Below are 13,948 nucleotides of genomic sequence, written 5' to 3' on the forward strand. Positions count from 1 at the left end.
CAATTCCTGCATCAGACTTTCTGAAAGATTTTGCGTCTGATAGAAGGCATATGAAACGACCTGACGGTTCATGGATCAAACCACCCCCTAATTATCCACCAATCTGTTCAGCCAGTAAGCTACTTTTATTTTATTATTAAAAAAAAGTTTCAAAAGTAACTGAACATATTGACTGGTTATGAAGATAGTTAGAATTGTTTTTTCAAATTTTAAAAAAATGCAAAAAAGCACATACATGTGCAAATTTTCCTTCTTTAGTACTATGTACTCGATATATAATTAAACTATGCCAAAAAAATATTCCCAAAGGAGTAGTTTGAAATCAATGGTTTGATGATTTTTTATAAAAATAATCAGATGGCTCTAATTCGAATTTTTGACTAACTCCATATTTGAGTGCGGATGTTACATTGTAAATTGTCTCTTTTAATTCGAATTTTTATTCATTTTCTTCGGAAAAGTAGGCCTCATCCATAATCAATGTCTCGTACTATTCTTTGTAGTCAGAAAAAGTGTATTTTTTTAGTACATTTATAAAAGCACTGTTGTTAAAAGGCTTTTTAACATTCTTCTGTTTTTTAATGAATTAAAGCGAGCAGTCACAATATGGATGAATACATTCAGATGGATCCAAATAAGGGACCAGGGCAGGTATTAAATTTGACGCAATTCGTGCAACGTTTCTACAAAACTCCGACGTAGTTCTGGTAAAACGATGGAGGAGCACTTTCCAAAACGTCAATTTTCTCTTCGTGGTCTTATCGCGTTTTTGATTGTCGTTGACTCGACCAGACGCAAAATTTTTTGATATCCAAGGATAATCCTCCTCGGTGGTCGTTTGTCTCTATTACGCCGATTGATGTTTATCATTATTATTTCATTGCTTATATTGAAATTCTACGTACATATAACCGTTTTGTAGGCACAAAATTCATACATATAATTAAATTACAATTAATTTAATGTAACAAAAGATAAAACTTCGAAGTTCCAAAATTATTTTTATTTCTCACTACGATCGTTTCACCACACCGAAATTGTGCGAATTTAACCATCTAACGAATCTACTGTGTGGCGAAACGATCGTTGTGAGAAATAAAAATAATTCTGGAATTCGTAAAAGTATTTTCTATTAATGCATTAAATTAATATGGAGTTTCAATATGTAAGTGCTAATACAGTGAACAAATTACAAGTAATTATATACTCTTAAAAAAATACGTACACGTTACATATACATGTATGCATATATTAAAGTTATTTGAACTGTTTCAATTATATAAATGTTTAATAATCATAAGGATTTTTCGAGTTTTTAAGAACTTATATTACAAACGCATTCAATATTTGAATACTATTTGCACGAGAATGCACAAGCCATTTCACTGTGCCAATTTTTAAAATTCGTTCGAATTCAAACGATTTTAATGAATATTTACGTTTTCATTATCAATATTAGGCACTTGCTTCTTGTTTTTCCTATCCTGAGCATATCTTCGCCTTTCTTGAAAACAAGAACATTCCATATTTCTTCTTTGCCAGCAGTAATTTAAAATAGTCTTCCTCTGCCACTTTACTCCTTTTTTTCTTCTAATATGTCCATCTAGTCCTTCATATCTTATAAGGCGTTATGCAATTCTATCTCTCCTTTTTTGGCTTAAATTGATTTATTTTTGTTCAAAGTGTTTGACCTGCTCTATTCATTATTTGATGCGTACTCGTTTTTGATAACGTTAAAAAAGTATCCATCTAATATTTCTTTTTTGAAAGCAGGGACCAGAAATAAATTACAATTAATTATAGGTGTCTTTTTTTGTTACTAATGACATTGGAAATAAATGAAAAAAATTGCGAACGAATTTTAAGACAATGCACATTTTTTTAACAATAAGAAATTGTTTGATTTGTTTAATTTTTTGTTTACTTTATTGAGCAATGCATAGTTGTTTATTGTTTTTTAGTATTTAATTATTAACGATCATATTAATATATTATGTATCCATCCAATATTGGTCCACTTCATAACATTTTCGAACTTTAAAATAATGACAATCATTTTTAAAACTTCATGTTTTTATTATTTCCAATGATGTTTTTTGAAAAACTTACAAATCTCTTGTTAAAAAAACTACAAATTAAAATATTGAACTTATGTAGCTTTTAATACTGTATTTTATTCCTACCACCACTGCTAGTTTGTTATAATTCTGATGCAATTTTAAAAACTTGAATTCTAAATATGGATTTTTTAATTAGAAGATCCTTTTAATTAGCGAGGTATAGTAAAACAAATTTAAAAAACGCGTATGAAATTTGTAAATTATCATGAAGTGTTTTTTGCCACTTGTAATTGTTTTCTCGTTTTGGGTATAACATAAAATAAAAAAAAAAAACGAGTTGAAGAAAATGAATATTGGTTTTGTATATTTTGTAAGATGAAATACACAGTGTTTGCTTTTGACCGCAACGTTTTATGCATATTATAAATTGAATTCAAACTTTTTTGTGCCTAGGTATTAAGTATATTTTGAATAAGAAAAGACTATAAAAAAGGAAAATTAGGCTAAATGAACAAATGTTTAATAGGACGTTTATTTCCTATGAAATTAGTTCCTTGTGAAGAATGACACATGATGATTAATTTTACATTCCTGAATTTTGACAGTAGTGGGAGTAAATCTGAAGTTGAAGAATGAAAACGTCAAAGTTGTACTAAAATATCTCTTTTACAATGTTTAAACTAGTGAAATTTGTAAACAAAAATCCGAAGAAGCTTTTATGTTTACGGGGAAAGCTCAGCAAAGGAAGTTAATTAAATATTTCTTAGGTTTAAGACCAACATCCCAAAATGGCTTCTGGTGACACAATAGAGACTATTGAAAATGTGGAAAATTCTGTGATATATAATACTCCTAAAGAACACCCTTCTGTGCAAGAAATTCATTATCAGAAAGGTATGCTTATTATGTTTATATTCTTTAGATTTTAATTTAAGCATTTGAGGTTAATCGCTACCGTAACCCAGATAATTGGAGAGCAACCTCCTTACCTAATTATTATTTACAAGATTGTTCTAATGCATTACATATTTTTTACATTTAAGAATTTGCATATAACTCATTTGTTTACAATTAAGCGCAATTACAATTAACCTTTACAATATCTTTGTTTTTAGATAAAGATGCTATTTCAATTGAAAGAGGAGATTCAGATGTAAGTAATTTTCACTTTTGTTTTTGAAGTATTTCTGTTAATTCTTAATTAGTATTAGGTATAAAATGGAATGCATGCTTGGAAACCCAAAATAAATTGTTTTTACTCTGTAAACTATGTGTAACTAATAGATGAGAACAAAGGTTTTTATAATATAATCATTTTAGGGTAAATTAATCGGAAATTATCATAATCAAATAATTAATGTGTGTAAAATGCATATTAATGTGTTTTATTGATAAATAGTTTATGTAACAAAATCAATTACAAATGAACTTTTGATTATACATATGTTTTTACAAATCACTAGGCGAAGCCATATAAAAAAAAGGAAATTCATTAAATTAATTAAATTTTCTCCCAGACCTTGAATTCAGATGTATTCAACTCTCATGTCAATAAAACTGCTTCTCTTGCTTTATATTAAATTACTATTTTGTTAGTTCTTTTATACTTATAATGTGCATGTGTGTGTGTGTGTGTATGTGTGTGCATAAATATTTTTTGATAATTCTAGTATAAATGACTAATTGACTAACATAATTTCAGGGTAAACAAAATGTTCCAAAATCAGGAACTAATACAATACTTAGAACAAAAGCAGAAAGAGAAAAAGATAGGGAAAGGAAAATTGGTCACCGAAGGGTGGGAGTGGGGGGTGAAATCACCTATAAAAAAATACAAACATCTCAAATTATGGGATCTATACAATTGGGTAAAGTTGAAATTTGTTTAATGTTATTAGTTGTGGGGTTTTTCTTATACAAATATTTTATTTTATTAGGAATCCAACATGCAGTGGGTGGTCTAGCATCTAAACCTGAGAGAGATCTTCTTATGCAAGATTTTATGACTGTAGAAACTACAACTTTTCCAAGCGAGGGCTCTAGTCATACTCCTGCCCATCATTACTCAGAATTCAAATTTAAAAATTATGCTCCCATTGCATTTAGGTATTTTAGGGAACTATTTGGAATTCAACCAGATGATTTTCTTGTAAGTTGTTTTGTCTATTTTGTCATTAAATAATTAATGAGTATAGATTTTTAATTTAAACATTTCACTGGGATTTAAATTTGTTTTAGATGTCAATGTGTAGTGCTCCACTAAGGGAATTATCAAATCCAGGTGCCAGTGGTTCAATATTTTACTTGACAACTGATGATGAGTTTATTATAAAGACTGTTCAACATAAAGAAGGAGAATTTTTACAAAAATTATTAGCAGGTAAGTTTTTATTTATGAGATAAATTATGATATAAACTATTTCTTATGAGAAACCAAATTTGACCATTAGATATTTTACTAATTTTAGTTATTCTTATTTTTTTTAATAATATAGGAAACTTGTTTTAAAATGCGATTTAATTGTAAATTAACTTTTTAGGTTATTATATGAATTTAAATCAAAATCCTAGGACGTTGCTACCAAAATTTTTTGGTTTGTACTGTTATCAGTGTAATAGTAAAAACGTACGATTAGTTATAATGAATAATTTATTACCTAGCTCTGTTAAAATGCATCAAAAGTACGACCTGAAGGGCAGCACATACAAGCGAAAGGTTCGTGTTTATGTAAATAAGTAATATTTTAATATCGGAGTTTCCATTTATTATTTCAGGCCTCGAAAACGGAAAGGCAGAAGCGTTCGCCGACATTTAAAGACTTGGATTTCATGGAGCATCATCCAGAAGGGATTCTTATGGAAGCAGACACTTACAGTGCACTTGTCAAAACTATACAGAGGGACTGTCGTGTACTGGAAAGCTTCAAAATAATGGACTACAGTCTTTTGGTTGGAGTGCACAATTTGGATCAAGCTCAAAAAGAAAAACAGGTATGTATTTATAAAGAAAAATAATGACGTTATAGTTCTTTACCAAAAAGCTGCAAAGTAACCCTTAATTAACTACACATTTTTGATAGATTCGCGATTTTCTATTTTCTTCTTTAAATGGGTATAGTTACTTGTAATTTTAGCAAGAAAAGAAGGTTGAAGAAGCCCTAGATCACGAACTTTATCAGAGAGAGGCAGGAGAAGATCCTAGTGTTGCCATGGTTTACGTTGAAAGAGAGAAAGAAAAAGATGACCGAATAGGGGCGTCTTCCCTTAATAGAACGCGATCGATTAATCGTCAAAGGCTTGTAGCCCATTCGACCGCTATGGAAAGCATTCAAGCGGAATCCGAACCCATCGACGAAGAGGAAGATGTACCGTAAGTAGAAAAACTAAGTAGAAACATTTAAAAATAATTTAAATTGATTTATAAGCTAGGTTGCACCATATACTATACAATATTCTTGTACTGTAAACATCACACATTTTAGAAATTTCGACTGTTTTCTTCTATTACTGTTTTTAGTCTAATTTCATACGATTTATACCAAAATTTTAGATAACAATATTTTTTTAATGTCTTAATAAATTATATTGTTTCTTTTACATACGCTTAAGGCCTGGAGGAATACCTGCAAGAAATGCAAAAGGCGAAAGGTTATTACTTTTTATCGGTATCATAGACATCTTGCAGAGCTACAGGCTGAAAAAGAAGTTGGAGCACACCATTAAGTCCATGATTCATGATGGCGTAAGTTTTTGGTATTTTCTTTCGATGTAGATTTCATAAGAAATGCCAATCTTAAAATATGTGTGTTACTTTTTATATATTTTAGGACACCGTTTCAGTTCATAATCCAAGTTTTTACGCTTCCCGATTCCAACAGTTCATGGCAAACAAAGTTTTTAAGAAGATACCCTCGCGTAAGTTTTTCTTTTTTTATCTATCTATTTAAAAAATGTACAAGTTTGTCAATCATCTTGTCGCCGTTTATCATATTTAGTAGTTGAATACAGTGTAAAAAGCATTCACGTAAAAATGCTACATTATTAAACTCTGTAAACATGTATCCACAAGTACTTTCTATATTTGTTTATTTTTTTATTATAAAAGAAATTGTATCATTTTTTGCGTGAAACTTTTTTGTATTACTTTGTTCCTTCATAAGTCCACACAATTTTGTTTTTACAAATATCAGTACTTTAAGCAGTATAAAATTGTTATTTGACAATTACGCTACTTGGAACATTTAATCTTAGGCTAACATCAATACAGTACCGTAATGGAAAAAGTATATATTAATGTATACTCTAATAATCTTTTTTGTTAATTATTTATTGTTGTTATACATCAGTTTAAACTATTCATTCAATTTGCTTCCTTCTGAATACTTTTTCCTTTATTTTGTTAATGGAAATGAGTCAACAACATTAATTACAATAAATAATAATGGGCCCTTATTTTATTACATATGACTTCACCCTCGTAGACAAAATTGTATAGTAAATTGTGCGCGGCTGCCTTCCTCTACATCACTACTACCTACATAATTTTAAACTTATATAAACTTTTTTAATACGAATTGAATTCCCTTACTTTAATTTTTTTTTATTTCTAAGAATCGGAAATCATTTTTCTATTTTCCTTAGATATAATTGTTGGAAACGAAAATCATAATCGGGTTCAACACTTTATGTTACTATTATTGTAGTGGCCTGTTATTATTTATTTCTTAATAACAACTTTTTTGCTGTTTACACCCAACTACTTACACATTACGTTGGGTATTTCGTTTAGTTAATACTTCCCATCACCATTTACTTTTTGTTTTCTCTCCATTATTTCGTTTTTTTAACATAGTAGTTGGTAGTTAATTGTACTTGTGGCTCTGATATTTTTGTGTTTTAATGCTACGTGTAGTGGACTTGCCTGAAATTAAGGGCAACCATCGCAAGTTTCGAACACTGGTTACCAGCTACATAGGTAATATTGCCAGATAGAGTGCCAGTTAGTTAATTTTCCATTTTTTTTCTTTTTCTTTGGCTTTCGTTTATGACGTTTTGAATTTCGTCTTTCGCTTATTTACGACACGAGCAATCAGTTTGAATTTTTGTCACTTGACGTAGAGAAATAATGATTTTACTCGATTGGAGTTTTCTGGTTTTAATTAACATTTTGTATTAATGCTGTGATACATCTACAATTGGAATAAAAATAATGAATTCAATATCAAAGAACTAAAAAGGCAATTTGGATAAATTTTTTCATCTGTAATTTCTACACAACTCATCGTCAGCGTGTAACGTAATTTTAATTTAATTGAAAAAAATTATTGTTTATAAAGTTAAATTGGAATTAAATTAAAAACTGATTAAGCATCATTACTTCTAATAAGAAAGAATTATTTTGTTTCTTTATTTTATTTTTTATTGCATTTAATAGTGTTCAGTGTAATCAGCGTTAAACAGGTATGGTTTTTGTGTTTTGAATGATATATATTAATGTTCAAACATGTTTTTTGTGTCATCTCCTATTTGCCTTACTCGTTAAATGTCTTGTGTCACATCCAGCGTCGATGTCNGTACAAAATGTTTGTATTCTTTAGTTTCACCTACAAAATAGACAAATAAAGAATAAGTTACCTTCAAATTGTAATTAGAAAAATTAAGAGAAACTGACCTTCATGTAATAGTCTCTTCAGGAAAGTAATTTTCATACCTTTTATGCCTTCTAAATTAGTCCAATGTGCCCATCTCCGCTTTAACAGAATAAAGTGTATACCATTTGTAATTTTTGTTCCAAAAAATGGAATAAACATTATTTTTTTAATTTAGAGACATTTGTTAGGTTAGGCGTATAAATATTTAAAGGTTAGACAAATTAAATTGTTCTGTCTGGAGTATCTATGGTCTGGAGTCTCATGTCAGATTTTGTCTGCTACAGTCTGCTATTATATTATTTTATCCATATTATAAATCTATGATTATTACTTTTCAACTTATCTATGTTTTAAAACATAGATACGTTTAAACTTATTTAAATTGTTTATCTATGACTTATTTTCAAATATGTAATAATGATGCAATACGTTAATTTCATAGATGTTATTCTGTTGTAAAAAATATTATAAGTAGAATAGGTATTTAAAGTCCAAAAGTCGTTATATTTAATAAATTTATCGTTCGTTTGTAATGAATGATTGTAAAACGCCAGCAAATACCAAAAACACATTTAATGCAGAGGACACATTCTCACCTGTTTCTGGCAAGTATCATGCTTATTAAGGAGGTTATACCTATAAAGTGTGTTAATGAAGTAAAATGTTTGTTCTTATTTTAATACTTATAAAAGTTCTGTTTCGATAGTGAAAGGTAGCCCTGCATCTTCTGAGAGGAATTTAACTGGATCACCAAGAGTAGCTAAAGATATAATAGCAGATGTATACAATGCTATTCAACACTGGAATGATCATCATATAAAAGGGGCCAAAATAGTTAAAGAAATAGCTTCATTAAAGAAAAATAGTAAGGAACGATATTCACAGAACTTGGAACAGCTAACACAATGTTTATATGAAGAAACCACAACACTTCAAACATTTATTAAACTCCTGGAAATTGCAGTAGTGCAGATAAATTCACTCAAGAAATTAAAACCAGCTGTTATATTGTTTATATCGCATACTACAGAACATATAAGTACATTAATTAATGACATATGCAGTGATTATAAGCAAGAATTTAAGGTAATTATAATTTCTGTGTAATTCATAAACATTTAACAGAATTTATTTATTTATCAGAAACTATGATAACATTATTGCAAGAACGTTGTACTGTTTGTAATAGCTTAATGTTGTACATCATTATTTAAATGGAGTACATTTAATAAATATCAGTAATACAATTTTAAAGCTGGCATATTGAATGCTCTGCTCTTGCAAGCTTCTTTTTAGGTATTTTTTCTTATTTCATATTTATAATATCGGTTTAAATCCAAAATTATGCATACTTCAATTTCCTGATTTTTTTATTTTCTGATAGGCGATGAATTGGATGTTCATGCTGGAGGAATTGATTTACAATTTCCCCATCATGAAAATGAGGAGGCTCAATCTTGTGCTTATTTTACAAAGCAACAGTGGGTCAACTATTGGATTCATACAGGACATCTTCACTATGGAGACGCCCAAAAAATGTCAAAATCTTTAAAAAATACAATAACAATTACTGAAATGCTGGAGATTTGCAGCTCTAATGACTTTAGAATGGCATGTCTCATGTCTCATTACTCAAAAAACATGGAATTCAGTACCGAATTGATTAAAACAGCCAAAGGAGTAATAGACCACTATAAAAATTTTCTATCTCATTGTTCAGCATACACAGATTGTACCCTTAATGTGAAATTAAACCAAAATGTTTTGAAAGAGAATTTAGCAAATGTAGAAAAGGAAATTGGCTGTGCTTTATCAGATGATTTTGATACAGCTAGAGCACTGAAAAGCCTTCATAATCTAACTAGTAATGTTAATAAAATGCTAACTAATTCTCCTCCAATCCCTGAAGATGCTATGAACAGCAATGTAGAAATCTTAGCCTGTGCTAATTATGTATCGAATATTTTATCCACATTTGGAATTAATTTAAATCCAAAATCCCATACAACTAAACAANTCAACAGGAAAAACGGAAACATGCATGGCTGTAGGGGATGTATAGCCTTATAAAACCTGTTTAAAAACCTTTGTCTATGAGATTGTTGTAATGTATTTAAAGTGTGGCTGAAGTTGGGCAATGCCCTAATGACACTAGTCAAGGTTATAACCGTCAAAAAATTGAACTGTTGCGCGTGTTTGCGCTAATTGCAGCAGAACGGAGCAACATCAGCAGCAGCACAGTTCTGCAGTGTTTGTCAACAACGTTATTCATTAAATAATGTTCGACGTTTAATTATTTATCATTTAAATTTCAGTTAATTGCGACATCGACTTTGAAAATAGTATGGCATCAGAATCAGGTGCTCATATTATCCACCGATGCAATTCGGAAGGATCCGAAAATTCGAAAAAAATATTGATTAACCTGTTTCCAAAACAAGCAGACTGCTCTTATGTTTCTTGTTATTGGTAAGTTAAAATAAGTTTGTCTTTAACCAATAATTTACTTTTTTTAATTTAACTTATTTGTCACTGATAAAAATTTTGATGTGACTGATCATATTTCCTTTATGTAATATTGCCTAGTAATTAATAAGTAAAAGAAGTTTTTATTTACTTCCTATTTCAATTTGATCCATTTAATAGACAATTTATATTTAAGAATAACTAGATATTTGTTAAATTTTTATTGTTTGTATAACCATATGCAATTAATTAAAAAAAAAGTTTGTAAATAGGTAAATTAAATTCAGTTTTATTATAAAAATTGATGTAAAGTACATATTAGCAAGTCATTAAATTTAATATGCAAGGGATTTTGTTGCATGTTTTCGTGTTAAAGTTTAATAGAGAAAAAATTGTTAATCAATATTTTCATATTGTGTGCATAAAAGTTGCATGTGGTGCATATATGGTTTGAATTTTTTAAAAATATCTGATTGGAATAAATAAACCTATGTTTAATGTTGTGATAAAATACTTCTGAGAATTTGCACACTTTTACTTGAAGCTTTTTAAATTAATAATTACAAAATTATATAAAAAAATGTTTAAGCGTAATATTTTTGCTAATAATATTACATTTAATATATGTATTTATTTATCTATTTTTCTTTAACTTTTTAACCGTGATTAAGAGCTAGTAAGGTAAAAAAGATGAAGAATTTTAATATCAACCTGTTTGAAATATTTTAGTTTTATTTGAGCCAATTTTACTTCCAATTTTTTTCTCAAGTGCTGTAACTGTATCTGCAATACTAATTATTTTGATTAGGATTATTCAGATGCTTAATAGTAAAACTTGCTCCATAAAGATAGTTTGTTTTATAATTAGTGGTAAAATATGTAATCTAACGGCTTTATTGAAAACGGTTCTAACGTTTTCGATTAAATGTGGCACATAAGGGCTTGTGAGAATGAAAAATTTTTCTAAATAATTGTCATTTTGAACAAACATTGTTTTCATACAGTTTTTATTATTTTAATTAAAAAGAGTAGATAATGTTAATAGGGGTTATATAACCCAACATGCAACCTGTATACCCATGTTGCATAGATATACTACTAATAATTTTTTTTCAGTGAAGAAAACGTTTATAAACTATGTCAAGATGTAAAAAATAAACACCCTTCTGAGCTGCAAAATTGTTATGTTGTCTTTATTTCAAATGCTAGTCGTACAGTGCCCCTCTGGAGACAGAAAGCAGGAAAAGAAGAAGATAAACTGGTCATATGGGTACATAAATTTAAAAAACAAGTATGAAATTTTAAGTTCATATATTTTCTAACTGTTTTAGGATTATCATGTAATATTCTTGTACCATCCTGAACCAGATAAGTGTTTGGTATATGATTTGGATTCTGAGTTACCCTTCCCAACATTTGTACATAAATATGTAACAGAAACATTTCGCACTGATCACATTCTAAAGTCTGATTATTTTAGGTAATAATCAATGATAACCTAGCAATTATAAAAAATATGTAGATAACGTATATAAAGTTTTAATTTCTTACATTACAAATGTGTAATTAAATAGCTATTGGATTTTTTCAGATATTTTCGAGCAATTCCTGCATCAGACTTTCTGAAAGATTTTGCGTCTGATAGAAGGCATATGAAACGACCTGACGGTTCATGGATCAAACCACCCCCTAATTATCCACCAATCTGTTCAGCCAGTAAGCTACTTTTATTTTATTATTAAAAAAAAGTTTCAAAAGTAACTGAACATATTGACTGGTTATGAAGATAGTTAGAATTGTTTTTTCAAATTTTAAAAAAATGCAAAAAAGCACATACATGTGCAAATTTTCCTTCTTTAGTACTATGTACTCGATATATAATTAAACTATGCCAAAAAAATATTCCCAAAGGAGTAGTTTGAAATCAATGGTTTGATGATTTTTTATAAAAATAATCAGATGGCTCTAATTCGAATTTTTGACTAACTCCATATTTGAGTGCGGATGTTACATTGTAAATTGTCTCTTTTAATTCGAATTTTTATTCATTTTCTTCGGAAAAGTAGGCCTCATCCATAATCAATGTCTCGTACTATTCTTTGTAGTCAGAAAAAGTGTATTTTTTTAGTACATTTATAAAAGCACTGTTGTTAAAAGGCTTTTTAACATTCTTCTGTTTTTTAATGAATTAAAGCGAGCAGTCACAATATGGATGAATACATTCAGATGGATCCAAATAAGGGACCAGGGCAGGTATTAAATTTGACGCAATTCGTGCAACGTTTCTACAAAACTCCGACGTAGTTCTGGTAAAACGATGGAGGAGCACTTTCCAAAACGTCAATTTTCTCTTCGTGGTCTTATCGCGTTTTTGATTGTCGTTGACTCGACCAGACGCAAAATTTTTTGATATCCAAGGATAATCCTCCTCGGTGGTCGTTTGTCTCTATTACGCCGATTGATGTTTATCATTATTATTTCATTGCTTATATTGAAATTCTACGTACATATAACCGTTTTGTAGGCACAAAATTCATACATATAATTAAATTACAATTAATTTAATGTAACAAAAGATAAAACTTCGAAGTTCCAAAATTATTTTTATTTCTCACTACGATCGTTTCACCACACCGAAATTGTGCGAATTTAACCATCTAACGAATCTACTGTGTGGCGAAACGATCGTTGTGAGAAATAAAAATAATTCTGGAATTCGTAAAAGTATTTTCTATTAATGCATTAAATTAATATGGAGTTTCAATATGTAAGTGCTAATACAGTGAACAAATTACAAGTAATTATATACTCTTAAAAAAATACGTACACGTTACATATACATGTATGCATATATTAAAGTTATTTGAACTGTTTCAATTATATAAATGTTTAATAATCATAAGGATTTTTCGAGTTTTTAAGAACTTATATTACAAACGCATTCAATATTTGAATACTATTTGCACGAGAATGCACAAGCCATTTCACTGTGCCAATTTTTAAAATTCGTTCGAATTCAAACGATTTTAATGAATATTTACGTTTTCATTATCAATATTAGGCACTTGCTTCTTGTTTTTCCTATCCTGAGCATATCTTCGCCTCTTTTGAAAACAAGAACATTCCATATTTCTTCTTTGCCAGCAGTCATCTAAAATAGTCTTCCTCTGCCACTTTACTCCTTTTTTTCTTCTAATATGTCCATCTAGTCCTTCATATCTTATAAGGCGTTATGCAATTCTATCTCTCCTTTTTTGGCTTAAATTGATTTATTTTTGTTCAAAGTGTTTGACCTGCTCTATTCATTATTTGATGCGTACTCGTTTTTGATAACGTTAAAAAAGTATCCATCTAATATTTCTTTTTTGAAAGCAGGGACCAGAAATAAATTACAATTAATTATAGGTGTCTTTTTTTGTTACTAATGACATTGGAAATAAATGAAAAAAATTGCGAACGAATTTTAAGACAATGCACATTTTTTTAACAATAAGAAATTGTTTGATTTGTTTAATTTTTTGTTTACTTTATTGAGCAATGCATAGTTGTTTATTGTTTTTTAGTATTTAATTATTAACGATCATATTAATATATTATGTATCCATCCAATATTGGTCCACTTCATAACATTTTCGAACTTTAAAATAATGACAATCATTTTTAAAACTTCATGTTTTTATTATTTCCAATGATGTTTTTTGAAAAACTTACAAATCTCTTGTTAAAAAAACTACAAATTAAAATATTGAACTTATGTAGCTTTTAATACTG

General features: G+C 28.9%; 2 protein-coding genes and 1 long non-coding RNA gene across 3 annotated transcripts; all 3 read left to right on the top strand.

Moving 5' to 3' along the window:
* Positions 1–2,637: 2,637 nt before the first annotated feature.
* On the top strand, positions 2,638–7,067 carry LOC112905964 (phosphatidylinositol 4-phosphate 5-kinase type-1 alpha-like). Its single transcript, XM_025979439.1, has 11 exons — positions 2,638–2,954; positions 3,176–3,213; positions 3,763–3,928; positions 3,998–4,209; positions 4,299–4,440; positions 4,601–4,776; positions 4,836–5,051; positions 5,195–5,430; positions 5,670–5,802; positions 5,888–5,975; positions 6,973–7,067. Exons 1-11 carry the CDS (start codon positions 2,849–2,851, stop codon positions 7,050–7,052), a joined length of 1,593 nt encoding a protein of 530 aa, XP_025835224.1. The 5' UTR covers positions 2,638–2,848; the 3' UTR covers positions 7,053–7,067.
* A 1,898-nt stretch (positions 7,068–8,965) lies between these two features.
* On the top strand, positions 8,966–9,727 carry LOC112905959. Its single transcript, XR_003232102.1, has 2 exons — positions 8,966–9,007; positions 9,096–9,727. It is a non-coding gene; the product is annotated as an uncharacterized LOC112905959 (long non-coding RNA).
* Positions 9,728–9,794: 67 nt separating this feature from the next.
* LOC112905960 (protein N-terminal glutamine amidohydrolase) lies at positions 9,795–13,871 on the top strand. The gene is made up of 5 exons (XM_025979431.1): positions 9,795–10,180; positions 11,294–11,447; positions 11,509–11,657; positions 11,769–11,893; positions 12,372–13,871. Exons 1-5 carry the CDS (start codon positions 10,056–10,058, stop codon positions 12,479–12,481), a joined length of 663 nt encoding a protein of 220 aa, XP_025835216.1. The 5' UTR covers positions 9,795–10,055; the 3' UTR covers positions 12,482–13,871.
* The last annotated feature ends 77 nt before the right edge of the window (positions 13,872–13,948 follow it).

Source organism: Agrilus planipennis, unplaced genomic scaffold (assembly GCF_000699045.2).
Source record: "Agrilus planipennis isolate EAB-ADULT unplaced genomic scaffold, Apla_2.0 scaffold73, whole genome shotgun sequence".
Lineage (NCBI taxonomy): Eukaryota > Metazoa > Arthropoda > Insecta > Coleoptera > Buprestidae > Agrilus > Agrilus planipennis.